Here is a 21,166-nt window from a genome sequence, read left to right on the forward strand (position 1 = left end):
CTAGCAGTATCGCTTGTCAACTTGGCCGCGTTTCGCCAGATAGGCCGGTATTCTGAATATGCAAACAGCTCTTGGGCATTACACGGCTCGCCTTGCAGTTCTATTTAAGCTCTCGCAATCTCACTTTCCACTCACCTTTGGCTCACACTTTTGTCTCTGACCATCCATCTCACATTTTTCTCTTGGTTTTTGCTTGCATCATACACCACGAGCTTTACTCTTTTACATTCACCAGATTCAACACCGGAGTCATAAAGTAACTACACCCTTCACCCGCTTCTCAAAACCTGCGCTTTGCAAATAAGACAAAGACACTATTTGCGCAAACATAACCGTTCAAAGTCAATTTGTATCTCTCACAAACACGTTTTGCCCGCCTCTATTTTGATCAGTTGGGAGGTTCTTTGAAGGGAGCAGGACCCTCGAATTGTTTCTCTTTTACCACGAATGACCACCTCGTCATCTTCCTTCAGAATATCCCTCTCCAACGTCGCCAGCTATGCCTCCAAGACGCACCCTGCCTGCTCCGCGTGGCATTCTGCGCAACAGTCCACTACAAAGCTCTCATGCTTCGTCGCCGAGGAAGAAGGTTGGCTTTGTTGACCTCACCGAGGAGGATGAAGATTCCTTGCCTACGACCACCAGGGTTTCTTCGATCTCGAAAGGTGTCATGGCAGGCCATGGTTTACAGGCGGCTGCTCTCCGAGGAAGTCATGCAGCTCCGATCAGTAGCAGCCTACCAAGTCCACTATCGTCTCCGTCTGTAAGAGCCGCAGCAACTCTATCTGCCAACAAGAACCGGATATCTTCCGAGGGTGTCATCAACCCGATTTTGTCCCGTGGACTGCCTTCTCAGACTCAACCCTCTAAGCATCCTCAAACCTTGGATAGCTACAGCACGCGACCTGCACAGGCTCGACCTTCCTCGTCCGTCAGATTAACTTCAGTTAATCCGGATGCATCCCCAGCCCGCATCTTGCGCCTCAAGCCAGCAGACAGATATCCAGCAAAGAATGAGACGACACAGAATGTCATCGATCTGACCATGGACGACGATGTCGCCTCAACACAGCCTGTGACCGAGGAGAAACTCCCAGGTCTCGATGATGCTAAGGCACAGGTCTCAAAGGCGATTCGGAAAGTGGATTGGAGCCTGAAGAACGCCGATCGCCTCAACGACCAGCTTCTTTTTACTGAGGAGCTGCTTGGCTGGGACTCGTCAGCGTCAGACAGTGACTCGGACCGGTCCAGCAGAAGGGAAAGGATCCGCGGCACTAGATACGTCGCAAACATGGGTCTTTTGCCCCAAGCTCTCGAACGGTCATCCAAGACCGGAGTGCCACATATTGTGCCGACGACCAAACAGGATCGGAAGCCAGCCAACACACCCGTGGACAGATTGATGAGTGATGGTATCGAGAGGGGCTTCAACAAGGATTGGTTGCGTTCGACCATCGGCAGAAAGACCAGAAGTACCAAGTTCCACAAGACGGGCATCGACTTTCTGGCCACCATAAGGAAAGAAAAGCGGCGACAGGACAGAGAGGGTGACGAGCGCGTTCGGAGAAGAGTCGAAGAGTGCGACAAGCTGCATCTTGCCCTTACCCTTCTTGCCCGCAACTACAGGGGAAACCATCGGGGTAAAAATGACGAGAAAGTACGAGGCCCCGGCAAAGCTGGCGAGTCCACTGAGCTTGCCCACAAGAGAAAGCCTGGTAAGGTGCAAAGCTCGATGGTCGATTCTTCACCACACTCCCCAACCAATGGCAGCTCTGTCGAAGATTGGGCGAATGCTTTCAGTATTCTCGACTTTGATGAGGCTGGTAGGCTCAGAAACTCTTCTCCTGCCGCTAAGGGCGAATCTGCCCAGTCACCAGTCTCACTGCAGCAACAAGGAACAGAACGAGCTCACAGCCCTTTCCCCCTCGATTACATGGCAGCCACTCCTCGGAAAGGCCATCCAAAGGACCCTACTCAGCAACAAGAGCATCAAGGCTCTCCAGATGAGATTTCCAGCCCATTCGACGTTGCTAGCAATCCTGAGGGCGTTGCACCTGCCGGCTCCACCCCCTAGAACGAGCCAGAGCCGGCACTTGCAGAGAACAAGATTGAAATCTCCCCTAACACAGTCGAGATTAAGTCAGAGGCAGGCCACCAGTCACATACTGGAATAACTAATGATGAACCCATCGCCCTCAAGCGGGAGTATTTCGAGGAGTCTTCAAGTGAGGCAGAGGACGATACCCCTGGATATCCCCCTTCCCAGACATCGCGCCGTGAATCTTCACGCCGCGGAGTACCCTCCAGGTCGTATGTGGTCCACATCAAGCGCGAAGCAGCGTCTGACGACGAACATGACAGCAATACCGCGGCCAAAATTCCTGCCACTAGGTTCACTGGTCCCAAACAACCCGTCCTGGCACCCAACGACGCAGGAATACCAACGTCTTCCAAGGGAGCCAGCAAAAAGAAACTAGCCAAGTTGCCTTCAGCTCCGCAGCTTCATTCTAACCCTTCAACGCCAACCTTGCGCCGTGCCAATATAGGCAAAGATGACCAAGATGTTCCCCGCTCATTCCTACAGCAAAGTGGTGCCCAGACCGACCACCGACAGTCTTCGGCTTCCAAAAAGAGGAAAGCGGCCGAAGACGCGGGAAACTGCCCCCCACAGATTAAGAAGCCTCGGACTTTGCCTACAGCCAACGTAAACAATACGAAGTCGGACACTACCCACAAGGGGAGCATGGCTTCCACTGCGACCAGCGCCGATCTCCGAGAAAAGAAAGCTGCGAAGAACAGGAGGGCAAGACAAAAGAAGAAAGCAAGAAAGCAGCGACAAAGGGAGGAGGAGGAAAGAGCCGCTGCTATCATCGCCAAGAAAGGGGTTAAGGATGAGCAGAAGAAAGAAAGCAAAGATGAGCAAAAGAAATCTGACGCCAAGGCACCGGCCACAACTTTACCCATGACCAAACAAAAGACGAAGAAGAACAAGAAGCAGAATAACACTCCTGTCGCCAAGTCGCCGGCAAAGGTGCTTTCGGGGGGTATGGACGGAAGAAAGAAACAGAAATAAAGTGTTCCTTTTTGCCCAGGTTACCAAAAACGCCACGCCGATCTCCTTGTCGTAACAACCAAAAAACGTGCGTGGGCACGAGATCCGAGCTTCACAAAAATTTGAAGCCCCCAAGATGAAACCGAGAGAAAGAAAAGAAGCCCCAAATGGCTGAAGAGAACAAAGAAGCGCATGAGGACGCTGCGTGCGATGCACGCAATCAATCCACCAGAACTGACGGGCAAGCCATGGCTTGTGTTGTGACACATGCCGGCCATGCCAAATGCGCTCAACTGGTCTTTTAGGTACCTATGCTACCCGTGTTAACACCATCTCACTGCCGTTTGGTCATGACGTTTGCCAGTCTTGGGCCCCCATTTTTGCGAGTTTCGATGGCGCATTTGATGGAGATGTTGTTCTTTTTGTGTTGATGTTTGACTTTCTGCCAAATTATTGTTCTGATCTCACTTCTCATGAAGAAAATGTCATGAAAGAAAGTCTTGTGTCTCGCGTCGCGCCTGTTTGCCTGATTGCCTGTCATTTATCATAGGTCATTATCTGAATTCCAATTATCACTGTATCCTAGGAGTATCCCGCCTCTCTAGGCGTCCCAGGCATATCTGCCTCTGCAATCCATCCTAGCCAACTTGATTTATTATCTCTGCTGATCTTTTGCGGACGCGATGCTCTCCGTCTCTGTCCCTCAAAACTCAGTGGCGATTTTTGAAGCAGTTGAAGCCGCAGATGTTGAACCTCCACGGTCCTCGACGCACACCGTGCCTGTCGGCGTGGATGCTCGTTCCAAAGCGGCGACCGCCGACACCTTTGCTGTAGAAGAAGGGCATTTTTGGTCTTCTGCCTTTTTTTCGGCCTTTTGTTTCGATGAGTCCGGCTGAAGGGTTTTTATCTCGTCGCAAGAAGTTTTGCCTCTATTTCCTTTTCTTCTCTTATTTCTGTTCTTGTGCTTCTCCGTTTTTGTATTCTATCTACCAAATAGTTAGCCTCTACTTGCGCATATCTTTCAATGATGAGCCAGTTTTATGAAGGGATGGCACCCGAAATATCAATATAGGATTGTACTTCGTTTTTTTTTTTTTTTTTTTTTTTGCGGTATAACTTGCCTTGTTAGGTTTCTTATCGGCTAGAACGGCAAAGCGGTCTTTGCAAGTATATTAATGGGGAGGTTTTAGGTCTAGAGGTAGATATGTGAGTGGATTTGTGTATCTGTCAGAGTGACGCGTCCCTAGGAAATCCGGCCAAGCTGGAGGACTTGGTTTATTGTTTTATAAACCCACTTTACATCGCAACGTCAAGCCTGGGACTGGAGGAAAACCAAGGCAAATTGTCTGCAGAAGTGTCGACGCTGTGTTTAAGTGACGCAGGTGCTTGGCATGCGTCATTGGCGTTGTCCAATGTTGAGCTCATGACGTGCATGCAACCTGCCCTGGGTAACACGGATTGTCTTTCAGGCCTGACTGATACCTGTATGTAAGTACCTACCTACCTACCTCCCTAGGTACCTAAGCTAGGTGACTGTCAACCATCCAATCAACAGAATGAGAAGTTTGAGTGTTGCGCATGTATTTTGTTCATAGATACTTTTTATCGTGTTATTGAACGGTCTATGAGGATATAGCCATGTTATGTCCAGGTACGGTGACGTTGACTGGGCGCAACTTTCTAGGTACCTATGTGGGTTTGTGTACCCAGATGAAGATTAAGAATACAGAATAAAGCGCGATCTGGAGGGACAAATCCCCAGATCAGCTTGCAGCAAGAAGTTATAACAGTATAAAATCCGACCCGGTTAAATCAACGCCCCCAAAAAACAGAAAGCTAGGAAAATCAAAATCTTTAGATGAAGCCCAGTTTTCCAGATTGACTACTGGGTATATACGTGATGTCGAGCGTCGAACAAATTTTGTTCATCAAATAGCAAGGGGCGGTTGCATGCAGTCATTAAGGCGTGACAATCAAACTTTGCCAGCAGAGCGCACGGCGTTGATCCATGCGTCTTCCTCTCCAGCACGTCCTACTACGCGCTGCGACTTGGCATGCTTGTCGGAGCCTGGTGATGAAGACGCTGTGGTGCAAGACCGGCCTTGAAGGACAGTATGGACTTCTGAAGCGCTGGCGGTACCAAGCAACGACATTTCGTTCTCGGCCATTAGCGCCACGGCGGCACGGATCAGAAGCTTGTCTCCCTCGAAGACATAGACGTCCCATAAGCGTGCGGCAGCGTCTAGTGGTAGGTGAGAAGTGAAGAGGCCAGTAAACAGGTCGCACATGTATAGTTCGGGATCATGGTCGGGCAAGTTGGTGATATGATTGTGCAGAGCTGGCGATTTATGGGCAAGAGTTTGAAGAATGAGGTTGTATGCGGTGGCTTTTGCGCCAGGGTCGGCGGCGTAAAAGCTGAGAGGTAGTGGTCGGTTGAGCACGTTTGCCAGTGCGATAAACGATTCGGTTGCAGAGGGAAGGTTAAGGAGCAAAAGAGCCGCCATGGTCTGATGACGTGTTAGCATCCAATATGGAATCATCTCATGGATAGGAGTTAGAACTTACGTTACATCCAGCAACATAGCCGATATCACTGCGGTACATGGCATAGGCGGAAAGAATATCAACAAGGCTCTGGTGTAGAGGGCCACCTTTTTGGAAGATTCTTAGGTCTATCCAAGTGGCCTTTTCAACATCTCGTCGGATGGCACGCATCCAGCCAGCATATTTTTGGTCGGCAGACGTGGACTTCCCTGCAGCCTCCCGTTCCTCGGCCTCGCGGGCGCGACGCAGTGCGGCGCGATATGATGTCTCGGTCAGTCCCAGCTCGTTTCCAATGGCTCGTGTCCAGACGGCTCCTCGACTCCTTGGTGAAACTCCTCTCCACCAGAGCTCGCGAGTTCGACGCTCGCGAATGGCTTCGTTCCATCTTGGTAGCACGTCAAACTCCCAAACTTGCATAAGAGTATCGGCTGCTACGTCTTTGCATTCTGATTTGAGCTTCTTCGCCGTCTCTCGCCGCCTATCTGCCTCGGCGCTCTTTGCCATCATCTTTTGGTATTCTTTCAGGTGACGACGCTCCTCCGCAGGGTCCTTGGGTGGCAGCCATGAGGGACGGGTCCTCGAGAGCACTGCTTCTTTTTCTTTAGATATCGGCAGAGGATCAATCATGATGTTACTCCTGCGTAGCGGTGGCAGTTCTGGCAATGCTGACTTGTGACGTGTCTTGGTGTCGTTGGAATCAGCTGATCGGGGTCGATTTGTGGGCATGGAACCCGTGCTTGACCGCTGAGCGGACTTTTGTTGCAATTCATCGGCATGTTCCTCGAGCTTCTCCGTCAGTTCCTTTGCTTCGGCATTCAATTCGGCCAATGCTACCGTCCAGCTCTTGGTCCGCGTCTTCATCGGGCTGACCGTGCCACTCGGTGGTGTAGATATGAGATTGTGACCATGGGGGGTCGGAGGTGAGGCGAGCGCACCATCCGTTTTCCAGGTCGGTGATCTTAAAGATCCGTGTGCCATGGCAACAGCAGGAGTGCCATTGCCGATGCTTCTGACCCTCTCCTTGGGCCCACGGTCGGGGGAGTTGGCCTTGGAGCTCGCCTGACTCCTCGAACGTTCGGATTGTGGTCTTGGGGATATCGGCACATTGTCAAGAATGAGATAGTCCGGAATGTCGTCATCGTCATCCTCATCACACTCTCTCTCCAGTTCCAATGATGACTTGCGCTCATGGGTTGCCTGCCAGCTGCTCCTTCGCGGTCGTATCATCGATATGCTTGGATCCCGCGAAACCATTGACAAGTTCGGACTCGGGCTTCTGCGGCGCCTTGAGGGTAGTATGGCGGCATTGCGTGGGCCCAGGCTCTTGGAACGAATGGGGCTTGTCATAGGCGCGGGGTAGAGTGTGTTGAGATTTGTGCTGCGTACATTGATGGTCCGAAGGTCAGTAGTGTGTAGTGGGGGAAACTTTGGTCGTGTCTTGGTTCCGGTGGTGATTTCTCGCAGAGGCCGTGTCTTGCCCAAGTCCCTGGGGGCGGGCAGGCGTGGTGCTGACTTTGTGCGGGAGGCGGCTCGTAGGTCTGTCGGGTACGAGGCGCTAAAAGGGTTTGGGGCTGTTTTCACGGGGACCTCCCGTTCGAGGTGGGTTGCAACGTCGTCGAGTCCTATCTCCTCGAAGTGGCTAACGTCTGCCAGGACGCTGCTGTCGTCGGAATTGCGAGAGTGGAAGGACGAAGATTTGGATGATTTCGAGCCAGTCAGGCCGGGAGGAGAGTCGGTTCGTTTCATCGAGGCCAGATGATTCGCCATTGCGGGCTCGTGTAACATCATGTTGACAGATGGGCTGTGATCATTCTTTGGCTAAGACAGTAGTATCTTCCGAAGGTGTACGGGTGCGAGGCGAGTAAACGTGCTAGAATCACGCAGCCAAATGACCCTCTTATTCTTGTTTTGAGCCGTGTTTAAATCGTTCCGTTCTTCGGGATACAGGGGCGCACCAAACGAATTCAAATGCCGCCTGTGGTCGTCGATTGTGGGTATCGATCGCCTTTGCCGAATGGCAGGCTCCGAAGGCCGGCCGAGATTTTTTTTTTATTATTATATTCTGTCGCGAGTAATCAACTGAAATCCGGGTTAAGGTTTGAGGTTTTCGAATGTTCCAGGGGAGATGAGGTCCGTCTGCAGGATGGAAGGTTGTGATTCGAGAGTCCGGATGGCGAGAGTTGGGATGTGTAGCGGGAAGATGCGCAGTATCAACCGAAGTATGCGACGGATCAAGGTCTGTGAGGGGACAGCTCGTGTCTCGGGCGTGTCGGGTTGTTCCACGGGGCCAAAAATAGGATGCAGGGAATATCGAAGGAATTGACTCTAGTCGAGAAGATGGCGGTACACGGTCCCCCCTTCAAACAAAAAAACAACAGTAGGTAAGCAGAAAGGATCGCAACAACGAGCGAACGACTTTTTCAACGAATGACTAGAAAACGAGTGTTGGGTTGACAAGTTAATTGTCAGACTCGACAAGGACTTGTCGGCAAAGTTAAGGTTGAGGAAATAAAAAGAGCGTGGGTGGATGAGATAAGACGCAATGAATGACGGCAAAGAAGGCAGAGGAAGGGGAGAAAAACTTGGATTGAAGATGCAGCCCAGCCCGATCACGAATGATGCGTCGTCTACTGGTGCTGGCAGGCGGTTGAGCGATAATAATTGACCGCTAGCACAGGGAAAGAATTGAATTGATTGCACGAACAAGCAATCAGGCCCGGTGGATCGCCCACCCCAACCCTCCTCTCGACAGAAGAAACAAGGCACCGCTAACATCCCTGGTACAAAGTCCCCATACCAATTTGTTAGTGCGCTAAGCAAATGAGCCAGTTCATCCCCGCGCTTCTACCACAAAATCAAATCATCCAAGGTACCGGCCAGGGGCGTTGGACCGTTCCCAGGGGATATTACAGGTAGATTCCCTGCAAGATGCATTTATGAGGTACATGAACAAATTTTCATCCAGGGATGAGGCGGAAAAGAGGTACTTCTACTTTTGTTTTTCGCTGTTGGTACTTGGTACCTTACAGTACAACCCCATTTCCTTGGATTGACCTTGATCAAGGAACAAACCATGCTACTGTACAATGCAAGTTGTTATTTATGCCAGTGATGACTTTTTTCTCTCTCTTACGACTCTCTGGCTGCAGAATCAATTGATTTGACTTTTTTTTTCGTCCTAGATAGATTCAAGACATTTATCCCCCCCCCAAAAAAAACCAAGGGTCCTTACACGACAGAACTTTGGTTGCTAAAGGAATTCGAGACCACTCAGCCCACGACAACACGTCGGAAATGCGTTGCACCTTGCAACAGCTTGTCGGAACCATAGCGATTCGAGCTAAGCGGGTGGCTTGGTGACTGAAACCTACCGTTGAAAAATGTCGCGGGTCTCGTAGTAACAAACTGTGCGAAGCCACCAAGCTGCAGTAGCGCATTTCCTGGTGACGCCTACCTTAGTCAAGAGACACAGAGGTCATGGACAAAGTAATGTCGAGAGAGGAAAATAAAAAAGAAAATAAAAAAGAAAACAAAAGAATCGCCGTGAACTCCGACTGGAAAGCCTCGACTAGGTAGGTAAGGTACCCTTCCCAATGTGCTTATTCTACCGGCGCCCAAATCAATCAATCACTTTATCAGGGATATGAGGTTACCTACCTGGTAGGTACCTAGGTAGGTATGTAGATTCCTGCTAGATACCTTAGTCGTCAGAATAGATAAGGTGCCCAAAGTTGCAATAGCTCGACCATTTTCATCACCAGAACTATAACCAACTACTTTAAATCTTTGTGCTTAATGCCCCGAATAGCCGGAGATTAAGCACGCTGTGGCTCGCCTGTCATTCGCAGAAACCGGTGAAAGCTGGTCCCGTCCCCATCCCCCACCCCATCCCATCCCATGGCTGGCCTCCCAGCTGGGGGGTAAAATAAGAACGGATAAGATAAAATAAATGGAAATACAATTGGCGGTTCGCAAGCCGCAACCAAATGTATAAGGTACCTATCTAACCAGCCCGAGCCGTGAGGGCCTAGTACACAATCGATTGGCGGGGGTTGCCAATTTAAACAAACTCCTGATCGACATTATCGGTCAAAGTCTTGGCAATCACATTATTAGGTGCTACTATACCTCCTATACTCTACTTGCTGCTACCTCCGAACTTGGGTAAAAGGCCAGGTAAATCCCTAGGAACATTTTCAAAAATTTTGCGTTTACTAAAAAGGACGAAGAAAATACTGCGATTAGGTCGTTGATGTCGACTAATTTTGGGACTCGGGCCAATGCCGTTTTAGTCAAAGAAAGCTCATCGGTCAGGTTGCAAGACTAAGGTATCCTTGTGTCTTCTCTTTTTGTCCCCAAATAAGTGGTACAACACGAGAACAATTCACAATTACTCGTATAAACTTTTCTTCGGTATGGAATTGATTCTTTAGCACTGGTCAGCGGCACCCATTGATGTTGATATAGGGCCAATTCTGGTCTAGAACATCGTTCTTGGAGAAGCAGCGGAACCAGGGCCACCCGACTAGAGAAACAATATTTGTTTGAACACGGCGACTTTTAGTATCGCCGTCTGATTACTAGCAAGCACACATTATGAGTGCAAGTGCAAATGGATACTGATCATTAACCTTTTGTATTAATATGAAAGAGATATAACATATGAATGTTCAAGTTCCTATATCGTTCTTCAAGCTGATTAACCCTTATAAAAATTTACGACTCCCATATTATCTCCACAAGCTCATCGATCTCCTGGTTCTCCTTTTTGCCTTTAAAAACATAAAACTGAGTCAGGTTTGTGTCGGTCTGCTTTATGTCGACCAGGAGGTACGACTTTTTCTTTCCATCGGCGAGTCTTTCCCGGAGCGGACCCAGACTCCAGTCAAAGTCGTTGCGACTCGTAACCCATGTGGTCTCCGTCCTCTCCAGGTCAAGATTGTCAAGACCCCCTTCAATCGCGGAATATTGCGTGATGGAGTAACCGTTTGCAAAAAGTGTATCGTCTCCGAAGCGCCACCTCTGCAGGAAGCAGTCGCCGCACACATTCACTACGCTGGCCATCTTGTCCACAGGCGCATGGTACCACGACTTCCAGTGATGCAAAGACAGCGGGCGTACGCCAGACTCGTAGAAACCTGAGACATCGCCGCGAAGGTCGTGTTGGTACAATCCCGTGACGGTGGTGAGCTTGGTATGTGTTTCGTCAAAGATGCAGTCGCGCAAAATGGCATCTCCCGTGTTGCGGCGCGCGTTATTGATGCAGTCCGGAATGCGTGGCGTTAGCTCCCGGGCTAAAGGCACGCTGAGGAAGACACCGGCCCCTCCAAATGCCATCACACCCCAGTTGCGGATAGCCTCTAAGTCCTCCGAGAGTGCCCCAAGCCAAACGGACTTTTTGTAATCATATTTGGCAAGTTCCTGGTCAAGGTTGTATAGACTAGGGAAAAAGGTGTCATCGTCCAATAACCCTATCCACTTGATCCCCGGCGTGGCGGCCTCGACGAGATCCTCGATCACAGTGAAGTGGTTCTGGTCCACGCTGAGAGTCGAGTTGCGCGGCTTCACACATGTTAGCTTGATGCCTGCCTTGAGATACATGGCCTCGATGGCCTTGAAATCCTTGGGTGCCTCATTCTCAGGCTCTGCATCCACCACCACGGCCACCATGGGCGATTCGGAGCCGCCAAGCCATGTCTCAAATGCCGGCAGGCTTTCTTCCAGCCGCTTGTACATGGTAGAGATACCAAAGAGTAGGTGGGGGTATTTCTTTGTCGGGTTTTTGGGCGGCACCGCCAACGTTAAGGGGGAGCATGGCGGAAGATCGTCGTGTGTACAGGTATCAAGGTTGATGTGAGCGCCCTTCTCGAGGAGTGGCTTCTGTATCTTTGAGACGACATCCCTGGGGGCGTCGGACGTGTGCTTGGGCTTGACGCAACGTCGGTAGTAAACGAACTGGCTTGACACGCCGAAGGCACGGAGCCGCTCAATCTCGGACGCGCATTGAGAGGGGGCTGGCTTCGCCACTACGTCGTCGCTTTTTGTCTCGGGGGTCGTCGGTGTTGATGGTGGCGCTGGAGTTTGGGCTTGTGAATGTGCGTCAGATGCGCCCTCGGTTCGGCTGATGGCGCCGTCAAGAGCGCCGAGGGCAGGGTCCGGCGTTTCTCGAAGCCGTGAGCTCAGGAGGAAAAAGCAGACCAGGACGAGAACGGCGACTGGTACGAGTCGTTGGAAACGGAGTGATGGAAGCATTTCAGATTTCTTTTTTTTTTGGTTCCCCTCCACGAGAATCAAATTCAAGTCCCGGATGACCTGGTCTCTCCCATGCGGGTATGGACGTAAACGAGGCTGCTGCCACAAGGCTCGTTGTACTGTAGATTGCGCGCGGGGACCTCCGGGGAATAGCAAAAAAGGTCAAGAAATCAACTCGATCCAGCTCAAGGTTCTGGTCGCATCTGGTAGGTTATGTTAGCTCAATAAATCCACCTTTACGTTCAAAATTGAGTTCCCGAACTTACCAAGCGATGCGATCTTCTCTGTGCAATTACGTCGCAGCTCGATGGCTGAAGGCGTCGCGAATTAATCGTGGGGTGGAGCTTGGCTCTTGCACGAGAGGGCGGCGTGTTCCAGAAGGAAAGAACACGCTGCCAACAAAAAAGTCAATGATCAGTCAACCGATCAAAAGATGGGATGAAAGCGAAGTAACGCCAATTCAATGCAGAAACGAGACGGCATCTGTGAGGAAGATAACACCACAACGTCGGAGGAAATTGTTATCATGCTCATGGTCAATTGGCATCGAAATCCGTTGGCACAATCAGGAGGTTCATGGACAAGGGCACACTGTACTGTATGTGGGGCTTCCCCTTAAAAAAGCATTGCATCGAAACGCCCACGTAGAACCAGCCTCAAAGCCGGCAGTCGACGTGCCCAGAGGCCCGCCCAGTGTTTGGTTTCAATCCAGCCAACACAGTCCGTAATGACGAAACGCAGTGTGCGAATCCTGTAATCAAGATCTACAATCCACCCAGCCTTCTTCATTCGCTTGCTAGCCGACCTGCCTCCTGGAGTTGTATATGTAGATGTACTGTACCTTCCATTGGCACATGCTTAATTTATCCGAGAAGCTTAGAAGCTGCGCCGCAGCATTGCGCTGACAGCCTTGTCTCTTCAGCTGGTGGTTGGCTCTAATACAATGTCTCTGTTCAATTCTGCATATTTCTTCCGCCTTTGAGCCACGTGCTCAAGAGAGATAGCGGGATCTCCATTGTGCTCATTTAAATTTTTTTGCGTGTGAGGGGGCAGTGTTGCCATACTAGGTTATGCCCAAGACACGACAGCCGGTTTTTACACTTTTTCTCCAGCTCAAAAACTCTTCTGTCTTGACTTTCCATCTCTTATCTCACTCACAAAATAGGGATTTGCTTTGCCCTCTAACCAAAATGAATAACTTCCTATACGAGTCGTCCAGAATATCGTTACTGCCGTGATGTCCACGTACTGCATTCTCACTTCTTACCATAAGGTATCATCATGTCATCCTTGGATTTTGTACTAAAAAGAAACATACGTTCTACGTATTAAAGCCATGACATCCATTCTCAAGTAACTGCGCCCGCCAGGAATCGACCGCTGCCCTTGACTTTTACCGAGAACCAGACCATTTAAGAAAACGCCGCGTGACTGCTGATTTAGCTCACAATCTCCTCGCTCTCCTCAAGCACCTCCTCAACAATCTCCTCAATGACTTGCTCCTCCTCCTGGCCGCTTGCAAGGATCTCAGCCGTCTTGGCCTTGAGTAACTCCTCGGCCGGGTTGGAGGAGACACCCATTGCGGCGCTCTCCTCATCAACCTCCACATCGACAGACTCGCGCCACTCGTACCAGTCCTCGAGAATACGACGTCTGTTGTCGACAACCTCTTGGTCTGCGCCAGCAATGCGCTCGGCATCCTCTTGCTCAAAGACGCGTGAGTACTCGCGGAGGTTCTTACGAATCTGCTTCTGCTCCTCCTTGGCGAGCAGTGTAGGGGGTCGCGGCCTCCACTGAAGCTGCTTGAACTTTTCAACAGCCTCTTCACGGAGCTGCTCGCCCTTGAAGTCGTACATGTGGTAGCCGTTCTCCATCTGATAGTACAAACATTCTTGGTCAGTGTGTCTTCAAGGTAAAGACAATTCAAAGACTAGACACAGAACTTACAGTATGCTTCCATGCAGAAGCCCAGGTGGCCACGAAACGTCCAGAAGGATCCCACTCGACGTCTGTTATGCCATAGTGGTCAGCCGTGTTCATGAGCTGCAGGTTTGCGGTCAAGTCCTTCTCGCCCTCGGGCTTCTCGCCCTCAAAGTCCAGGTCGAAGAAGTCCAGATCAGAGCTGTTCTGGTTGTGAACAGTGGCGACCACGACGAATCGACCCTTAGGCGACCAGTAAATAGCGTTGCTGTTCCTTTTGTCCAGAGTTCGTAGGTGCTTGAAGTTGCCGACTGTGGATCCCTTTGACTTCTCGGGGCAGAAGAAGGATATGGCGGTTTTAGGTTGAACGGCCACTTCACCAGTTGGCGTGACTGTTGTGATAATGAGGAAGCGGTCACCCTTGGGCTCCCATGCAAAGTTGATAACAGTATCCTTGATGGTGTCGACAACTTCAACCGGAACTCCCTTCTCCTTGACACGGAAGATCTCCAGCGTTGTTGCCTGAGACTTCTTAGACTTCGAGTGCCTGTCAACCTTGACACAGAGATAAGCACCCTCAGATTGCCAATGTAGCTTCACATCGGACACACTGAAAAGGTTAAGCGAGCGGACTACCTCCTTCGAGGGAATGGACATCAGACCGACCTTGGCAGGGTTGCTGCCAATTTCCGGTGTCCAGTAGCAGAACATCTGCTCATAGGTTTTGACTCCATCTCGCTGCGGGCGTGACGGTGCCCACTCGAAGTCTTGGACACCCTCAACCTTGATCGTAGTCTTGTCGAGCAGGTTCATGCGCGGCAGCTCATACACCGAGATGGACTGGCCCTGGGTCAACCTCGCGACGTACTTGTCATCGGATGACCACTTGAAAGCAGGCCAGGGGTGCTTCCGTGGGGGCTTGTTGGGGTCGTCAGGGGGCAGGTCGAGATTGGCGAAAGACCTAAGCGGCTTGCCTGTTGCGATATCCCAGATCACGTAGTTCTTGCCATCGTCGTCCATGGAAAGAGCAGGGTGGCCTTCGTCCGGGATAGATATGGGGCGGTTTGACCAGGTGACAAGGTAGTTTTCTTGGGGAGAGAAGGCGGCCATGTTCACGAACGGGTGAGGAAACCGGCCTAACCTGTCCCATTTTGGGCCTCCCCAGAGCTGCACACCTTGCATGTGCATTGACAACAAGTATGTGCCAAGAGGAGACCACTGAACGAAGCTCTCGGTCCAGTTTGGCCTGTCCACAATGTTCTCTGGGGTATCCTTCTCGTTGTTCCAGAAAACACCGACGTGGTCGCCGCGGAACATGACGAACTGGTCGCGGCCACGGCCCGAAGGGTCGGCCATGAACGAGCGCAGGTGATCCCTTGGGTGGAATTCGTCAATGTGGGGTGGCTGGTACTCGTCATCTATCCTGCCCTCGCGTCCGAAACGGTCGACATCCATAAGTTTGTTGACGCGAAGTGTGTGTTTCTTGTCGAGGGGAACGCGGTCCAGCTGCCTAACCGCAGCAGCGGCCTCGCCGGGCGAAGAGTACTCGACGAAAGCAAACCTTTTTGCAGCACAGGGGTTAGAAATGCTTCCTATACCAAAACACGCAGCATAAGCAGACTCCTGAGGTTAAGCCTTACCGAAGTGACTTGCCATCAGGACCCATGGGCATATCAATCATGTCCTCTTTTGTCTTGCCGACCGAGGTCAGCTTCTTCAACAGGAACTTGACAAGCTTGGGCTTCTGTTCCTCCGTGACCTCTGGCAGGCCATCGATAACCACAAATGTGTCGAAGCCTTGCTCCAACTGCACCTCGAACTTCTCGCGGAGGTCAGAAACGTCGACCTCATCCTCGTCAAATTCATCCTCGTCCAGGTCCGCCTCGCGGAGGTGCTCGTATGACGGAGCCATGCTGGGCAGGGCTCAGTAGGCGTTTAACTTCCGGGTTGATCAAGCGTTCGTTCGCAGTCGTGTCGGCGTCGGTTCGCGGGCGATAGCTATGCTTGCTCCAAAGATGGAAATTTTTGTGCGAAAGCGGGGTGCTCCCAAGATTCGTGGGGCCTGTAGTTTGTGTGGCTTGACCTTGACAACTTGGAAAAGTCCGACTGGCGTTGCAATTTTTTAGGGCCTCGTTTGCAATGGCCTCAATAAGCGACAACTGTATATTTTGAGCTGTCGGCGGCTGCTTCAAGGGCTTCTGCGCTTCGGGGCCAAGGGTCGTCGCAGTCAGGAGGAGCACCTGCGACTTTTGGTGTTCTGGGCAGCGAATTAATTTTCGGAGCTGGCAGATGTGGGACGGCGATTTGAAGTTCCAGCTCCGAGCCCCGCGTTATTGGCTTCAGACACGCGCAGGCTGTTTGTGGTCGGGTCGGCTTTGCCCCTCGCAAAAGTTATGTGCCCCACTTTGAGGGGTGCTCTGTATCGTCTACTTTCTGAATCTGCGGAATTAACGTGCATTCGAAAGTACCGGTACCACAGAGCGACTACCAAAAGTTGATTTCCCTGTCGCCATTATTTTCTTTGCGGCTCGTCGGTGAAGCAGCTCAAGCTCCGACAATTTCAAGCTCTGGAGGTGGAAAAGGTATCGGCGCAAACGGTCTCTAGCCGCTAGCAAATCTGCGTTTTGTAGAAACACACAAGTCCCTGTCTCACTTCTGCGTACATATCTTGCATCTGGTCAACATAATGGTATGTAGGCAAAGCAACCTATGCAAATGTTCACACCATCCCCCCTCTACACAGCCTTGCAACTTTCGATCGCTGACCTAGCCGCGTCCTATAGTCGTCCTTTAGCCCAACACAGATTTTCGAGGAGGGCACGACGGAGGAGAAGGGCGAGAATGCCCGTCTGTCGGCCTTCGTCGGCGCCATCGCTGTTGGCGACCTTGTGAAGAGCACACTAGGACCCAAGGGCATGGACAAGATTCTGCAGTCAGCGTATGTTTCCCACCCGCTCACTGTGGCGCGTTGGATACCGCCGCACAAACAGGCCGAGTATAAATCGCCGAAGAAGCTGACCATGATTTGATCTGGCCTGCAGTTCCACCGGAGAGATAATGGTGACCAACGATGGCGCAACCATTCTCAAGTCCATCGCCCTCGACAACGCCGCTGCAAAGGTACTGGTTAACATCTCAAAAGTCCAGGATGACGAGGTCGGAGATGGCACTACATCGGTTTCCGTTCTCGCCGCAGAGTTGCTCCGTGAAGCAGAGATTCTTGTCGGCAAAAAGATCCACCCTCAAACTATCATTGAGGGATACCGGATAGCAAGCAGAGCAGCCCTCGAGGCCCTTGAGCAGTCCGCAGTTGATCACAGCAAGAACCCCGAGGCTTTCAAGAAGGATCTGCTCGCCATCGCAAGGACGACGCTCAGTTCCAAGGTGCTGGCCCAAGACCGTGATCATTTCTCTCGGCTCGCATGCGAAGCCGTCCTGCGCTTGAAGGATTCTTCAGACCTCAGTCACATTCAGATTATCAAGAAGGCAGGCGGCAAGCTCAGTGATTCATTCCTTGACGAAGGCTTCATTTTGGACAAGAAGATCGGTGTGAACCAGCCCAAGAGGTTAGAAAACGCCAAGATCCTGGTCGCCAACACATCTATGGACACGGACAAGGTCAAGATTTTCGGTGCACGTATGAAGGTCGGCTCGACAAGCAAGCTTGCAGAGCTTGAGAAGGCGGAGAAGGACAAGATGAAGGCCAAGGTCGACAAGATTAAGGCGCACGGAATCAACTGCTTCATCAACAGGCAGCTCATCTATAACTGGCCGGAGCAGCTGTTTACTGATGCGGGCATCATGTCGATAGAGCATGCCGATTTCGATGGCATCGAGCGCCTGGCTTTGGTCACTGGTGGTGAGATCACCTCAACGTTCGACCATCCGGACCAGGTCAAGCTGGGTCATTGTGATTTGATTGAGGAGATCATCATTGGCGAAGATACTTTGATCAAATTTTCGGGCGTTGCGGCTGGTGAGGCTTGCACAATCGTGCTGCGTGGTGCTACGGAGCAGCTGTTGGATGAAGCCGAGCGCAGCTTGCACGATGCCCTGGCCGTCTTGTCACAAACAGTGAAGGAGCCTCGTACTACTCTTGGCGGCGGTTGCGCCGAGATGGTTATGGCCAAAGCGGTGGAAGGTGCGGCAACGCGCGTTGAGGGCAAGAGACAGATGGCAGTCGCATCTTTTGCCACGGCACTACGCCAGCTTCCCACTATCCTGGCCGACAACGCTGGTCTTGACTCTGGCGAGCTCGTTGCTCGGTTGCGCAAGGCTATCTACGATGGAATGACAACATACGGACTGGATTTGATGACACCCGGTGGTGGCATTGCAGACATGCGAGACATTGGCGTCATCGAGAGCTACAAGTTGAAGAAGGCCGTGGTGTCATCTGCCAGTGAGGCAGCTGAGGTATGTCATGAGGATATTTCCCCTTAGAGTGCGCCGTGATTGTAGTTTTTTTTCTAACGTTACCTTACTTATTATTACAGCTTCTGTTGAGAGTGGACGACATCATCAGGGCAGCTCCCAGGAGGCGAGAGAGGCAGTAGATACCATGATGCCAAAGAGAGGACATAGGAAATAGGCGGACGGGACAATTAACCTAGAAAGCTGTAATATATCATAGACGGGAAAGATTGTACTCAGCCGCTTAATGAAAAATGATATGGACGAACACCCAGTTGAGCATTTTCACACTTATATGATGTTTTTGTGGAGCCAGATCAGATCCCTTGACACCTGAAAGTCTAAAATCTACTGTACGGCGTTCTAGGGCAGAACCTCAAGAACTAGGTCTGGAGCCAGTGTCCCTAAGCATCAGGGTTAGGTTCTATATCTTGCCGTACAGCCTGCTTTCCGGCCGAGGTACGACATGTGTCGTGTGCAGGTACAGAAGAGTCTGTCCCTGCCAGCCAAGATAGACGACTTGCACATTTAAGAGTATTTGCTGATATGGACATGCTGCGTGTGTGCTTTTTCGTCTCTCCCTTTCTTTCATTTACTGCTCGCTTCGGGGCTTCATCCAGGAAGCCAAAATTTCGAAATACGCGTGAATCTGTTATTACAATGCAAAAAAGAATTCTGTGTCGAAAGGCTGTAGAATATATGGGATACTATTTCCAGTAAAACTTCCGAGCAACTCCTAACCGCCTAGCCTCAGGCACCCTAGCAGGAATATCTCTGGACCTTTAGCCGGCGTTTGTTTACTGCTGACTCTGCTCTCACTTCTCCCTCAAGTCCATTTCCTGACTCCGGGGCCGGACTTGACCATTTTCCTTCACTGCTCCACGTTCGTTCGGACACCACAAACAAATTTCAAGTTTTGCAGACTGCCATGTCCCAAAATTCTGCAATACAAAACCACCGCGTGCATCCGTGTTTGGATGACGCAACCAAAGTTCAACTCGTCAGCATCCAGAATTGCATGGGATAGTTGTTATCAACAAAGGTGAGGCAGCTCTCTATTGTTTCTTTGATGCTCCTCAGCATGTTCCTGAGTATGATAATGGCCTATCGGTCACCTACCTCCCAATAAGGGCTGCTGGCTGCGCTCAGCATGGCCCGCCAAAAGGATATGAAAATTATCTTCGCGAGCTTGAAGAACTGACCATGGAGAGTTAGCAGGAAGAGCTCGAACAGTGACTTGAACAGCTGCTTGGAAGAGGTTTCACATGGGCTAGCAGAGTGATGGGCAGGAAACAGAAGAAATATAGAAAGAGACAGCAGCTGTCACGGTCACCAGAAGGGACCCGTACGAAGACGACAACAGATCGGCACACGACTACAACTTCCAGCAATACAATGAAGCAAGGGTTTGACAAGCAAACTCCCCGGGCTCGCCTTCCCGGATCTAGTCCTGGAGTTATGACTCCGCCAACTCCGTACACAGCTGTGCATCCGAATGCCCACGTATACTACCATCCACATCCATGGGGTTATCCACCAGTTGTAAGATGGAGAGAGCCAGCGAACATGAAAGACTTGAAGAGAATAGTTCTGACTGAAACCTACATCGATCGACCAGGGAGGACACCCATATCCAATGGCGCCATCCCATTTCCCTTCAGCGCCGCCGCCACCAATAGGCTATCCAGTTCCGCAGAGTTACCCTTTCCCGCAGTACCCGTCGGCTTCTCCGACCAGACTACACCGTGAGGCATCACAAGAGTCGCCGAAAAAGACAGTAAGACTAAAGCCGGAGCACCAAGAATGGCTTCTGCAGAAAATGGTCGAGAGTCGATTTCAATTCGCAACAGCCTCGGACTCGGCAAGGGTCAAGTTCTTCGAGGATCTGGCAACGGAGGCTAGACAGTCAAGAGGCCTTGTATTGTACGGGCCTGATGTGCGTAGCCGCATCCATTGGAATCTCTGTGCTGAACGAAGGATCCTTTTGGAGAAAGGAGAGTTGCCAAGTCGTGGACCAAACGACAGCAGGATGATAATTCTGCAGGACGAATGGAACAAGATGGTGCTTGGAGTAACCGAGCAGACGCCTCCAAGCTACAATGAGGAGAGAGAGCTTGGAAGACTGGAGGACTTGGCCATGAAGAACCTGCTTCGCCACTTTGACGTTTTGAAGACCGGCCATAGCGACGCAGCTAAACGGCAGGACGCGGAGGCTGCCATCGCGGTTCTGGTTGCCACCGACGTCAAGAGCATCATACCATTTAATATCAAGACAAAGCTTGCTGCCTCGCTGCGTTCCAATTACTTTTTGTCGACATCAGACACTTCGGAGGAGGGTCAGATCAGAAAGAACCAGGCACGGGATTGCTTGATGGAACAGGGCCAGGGATCGAGAAAGAGGTATCTTGAGGAAGATGAAGGTGACAACGACTCGGAGTCAATAAAGCAGAAGAAACCAAGAGCATCCGCAGTTCGCAGCCACCTCGAGGGCTTGGTGAGGGATCGGGCCGGAGCTGCCACGGACACCGCTCAGTGGATCCAGGCACACGGCTCCAGCCAGCCCATTACTCCGGCAAGCCTTGGGCCTGAGTCTCGGCAGAATATAGAAGCCTCAGCTCGCGTTAGAGTTGCGGCGCCATCAGAGGAAGAATCCCGCTCGGCAGAGCAGTCAGAGGTGGCCGAGCGCCTTGAGACTGTGAGCATTCAAGACGAAGGTGGTGAGGGCGGCGGTATAAAGAAGATGGGCTTGCATGAGCTTGCTGCCCTAAAAAGGCTACAAAATGAAGACAAGAAACGGAAGAAGGCTGATAAGGATGCCAAGGAGAAGGAGAAAAAGAAGAACAAGAACAAGAAAAAGGATAAAAAGGCTATAAGGTCCAAATCAGACTGAAGGGGGATCCATCAGACATGGAAGTTGTCTTTTTTATGGTTTGACCCTAGGTTTAACGCATGATTGCATGGGCGGCAACGAACTGTCTACCTACC

The 21,166-nt window shown here is 51.1% G+C and overlaps 6 protein-coding genes across 6 annotated transcripts; 3 read left to right on the forward strand and 3 right to left on the reverse strand.

Moving 5' to 3' along the window:
* Positions 1–499: 499 nt before the first annotated feature.
* Positions 500–3,073, forward strand: MGG_01975 (uncharacterized protein; the record flags this gene model as incomplete). Its single annotated transcript, XM_003708665.1, has 2 exons — positions 500–2,047; positions 2,201–3,073. The coding sequence occupies 2 exons, from the start codon at positions 500–502 to the stop codon at positions 3,071–3,073; spliced, it is 2,421 nt and encodes an 806-aa protein (XP_003708713.1).
* Positions 3,074–4,623: 1,550 nt separating this feature from the next.
* On the reverse strand, positions 4,624–8,265 carry MGG_01976 (TBC1 domain family member 14). Its single transcript, XM_003708666.1, has 2 exons — positions 5,618–8,265; positions 4,624–5,559 (listed from the first exon to the last, which is right to left on the reverse strand). The coding sequence occupies exons 1-2, from the start codon at positions 7,382–7,384 to the stop codon at positions 5,026–5,028; spliced, it is 2,301 nt and encodes a 766-aa protein (XP_003708714.1). The 5' UTR covers positions 7,385–8,265; the 3' UTR covers positions 4,624–5,025.
* Positions 8,266–10,213: 1,948 nt separating this feature from the next.
* On the reverse strand, positions 10,214–12,484 carry MGG_01977 (uncharacterized protein). Its single transcript, XM_003708667.1, has 2 exons — positions 12,115–12,484; positions 10,214–12,051 (listed from the first exon to the last, which is right to left on the reverse strand). The coding sequence occupies exon 2, from the start codon at positions 11,846–11,848 to the stop codon at positions 10,313–10,315; it is 1,536 nt and encodes a 511-aa protein (XP_003708715.1). The 5' UTR covers positions 11,849–12,051; positions 12,115–12,484; the 3' UTR covers positions 10,214–10,312.
* Positions 12,485–12,946: 462 nt separating this feature from the next.
* Positions 12,947–16,142, reverse strand: MGG_01978 (eukaryotic translation initiation factor 3 subunit B). Its single transcript, XM_003708668.1, has 3 exons — positions 15,409–16,142; positions 13,796–15,329; positions 12,947–13,722 (listed from the first exon to the last, which is right to left on the reverse strand). Exons 1-3 carry the CDS (start codon positions 15,678–15,680, stop codon positions 13,288–13,290), a joined length of 2,241 nt encoding a protein of 746 aa, XP_003708716.1. The 5' UTR covers positions 15,681–16,142; the 3' UTR covers positions 12,947–13,287.
* A 132-nt stretch (positions 16,143–16,274) lies between these two features.
* Positions 16,275–18,518, forward strand: MGG_01979 (T-complex protein 1 subunit beta). Its single transcript, XM_003708669.1, has 4 exons — positions 16,275–16,457; positions 16,552–16,706; positions 16,810–18,184; positions 18,265–18,518. The coding sequence occupies exons 1-4, from the start codon at positions 16,455–16,457 to the stop codon at positions 18,322–18,324; spliced, it is 1,593 nt and encodes a 530-aa protein (XP_003708717.1). The 5' UTR covers positions 16,275–16,454; the 3' UTR covers positions 18,325–18,518.
* Positions 18,519–20,000: 1,482 nt separating this feature from the next.
* Positions 20,001–21,071, forward strand: MGG_01980 (uncharacterized protein; the record flags this gene model as incomplete). Its single annotated transcript, XM_003708670.1, has 1 exon — positions 20,001–21,071. The coding sequence occupies one exon, from the start codon at positions 20,001–20,003 to the stop codon at positions 21,069–21,071; it is 1,071 nt and encodes a 356-aa protein (XP_003708718.1).
* Between the last annotated feature and the right edge of the window lie 95 nt (positions 21,072–21,166).

Source organism: Pyricularia oryzae, chromosome 1 (genome assembly GCF_000002495.2).
Source record: "Pyricularia oryzae 70-15 chromosome 1, whole genome shotgun sequence".
NCBI classification, from domain to species: domain Eukaryota; kingdom Fungi; phylum Ascomycota; class Sordariomycetes; order Magnaporthales; family Pyriculariaceae; genus Pyricularia; species Pyricularia oryzae.

Excerpts from the sequence above, each read along its gene's own strand:
- MGG_01976 (XM_003708666.1), bottom strand. The coding sequence starts at position 7,384 with ATGATGTTACACGAGCCCGCAATGGCGAATCATCTGGCCTCGATGAAA. Across the intron at positions 5,560-5,617 it reads GCTATGTTGCTGGATGTAAC|ACCATGGCGGCTCTTTTGCT; the intron begins GTAAGTTCTAAC and ends ACACGTCATCAG.
- MGG_01977 (XM_003708667.1), bottom strand. The coding sequence starts at position 11,848 with ATGCTTCCATCACTCCGTTTCCAACGACTCGTACCAGTCGCCGTTCTC.
- MGG_01978 (XM_003708668.1), bottom strand. The coding sequence starts at position 15,680 with ATGGCTCCGTCATACGAGCACCTCCGCGAGGCGGACCTGGACGAGGAT. Across the intron at positions 15,330-15,408 it reads CCTGATGGCAAGTCACTTCG|GTTTGCTTTCGTCGAGTACT; the intron begins GTAAGGCTTAAC and ends TGCTGCAAAAAG. Across the intron at positions 13,723-13,795 it reads CTTCTGCATGGAAGCATACT|ATGGAGAACGGCTACCACAT; the intron begins GTAAGTTCTGTG and ends TTGTACTATCAG.
- MGG_01979 (XM_003708669.1), top strand. Across the intron at positions 16,707-16,809 it reads GACAAGATTCTGCAGTCAGC|TTCCACCGGAGAGATAATGG; the intron begins GTATGTTTCCCA and ends TCTGGCCTGCAG. Across the intron at positions 18,185-18,264 it reads CTGCCAGTGAGGCAGCTGAG|CTTCTGTTGAGAGTGGACGA; the intron begins GTATGTCATGAG and ends TTATTATTACAG.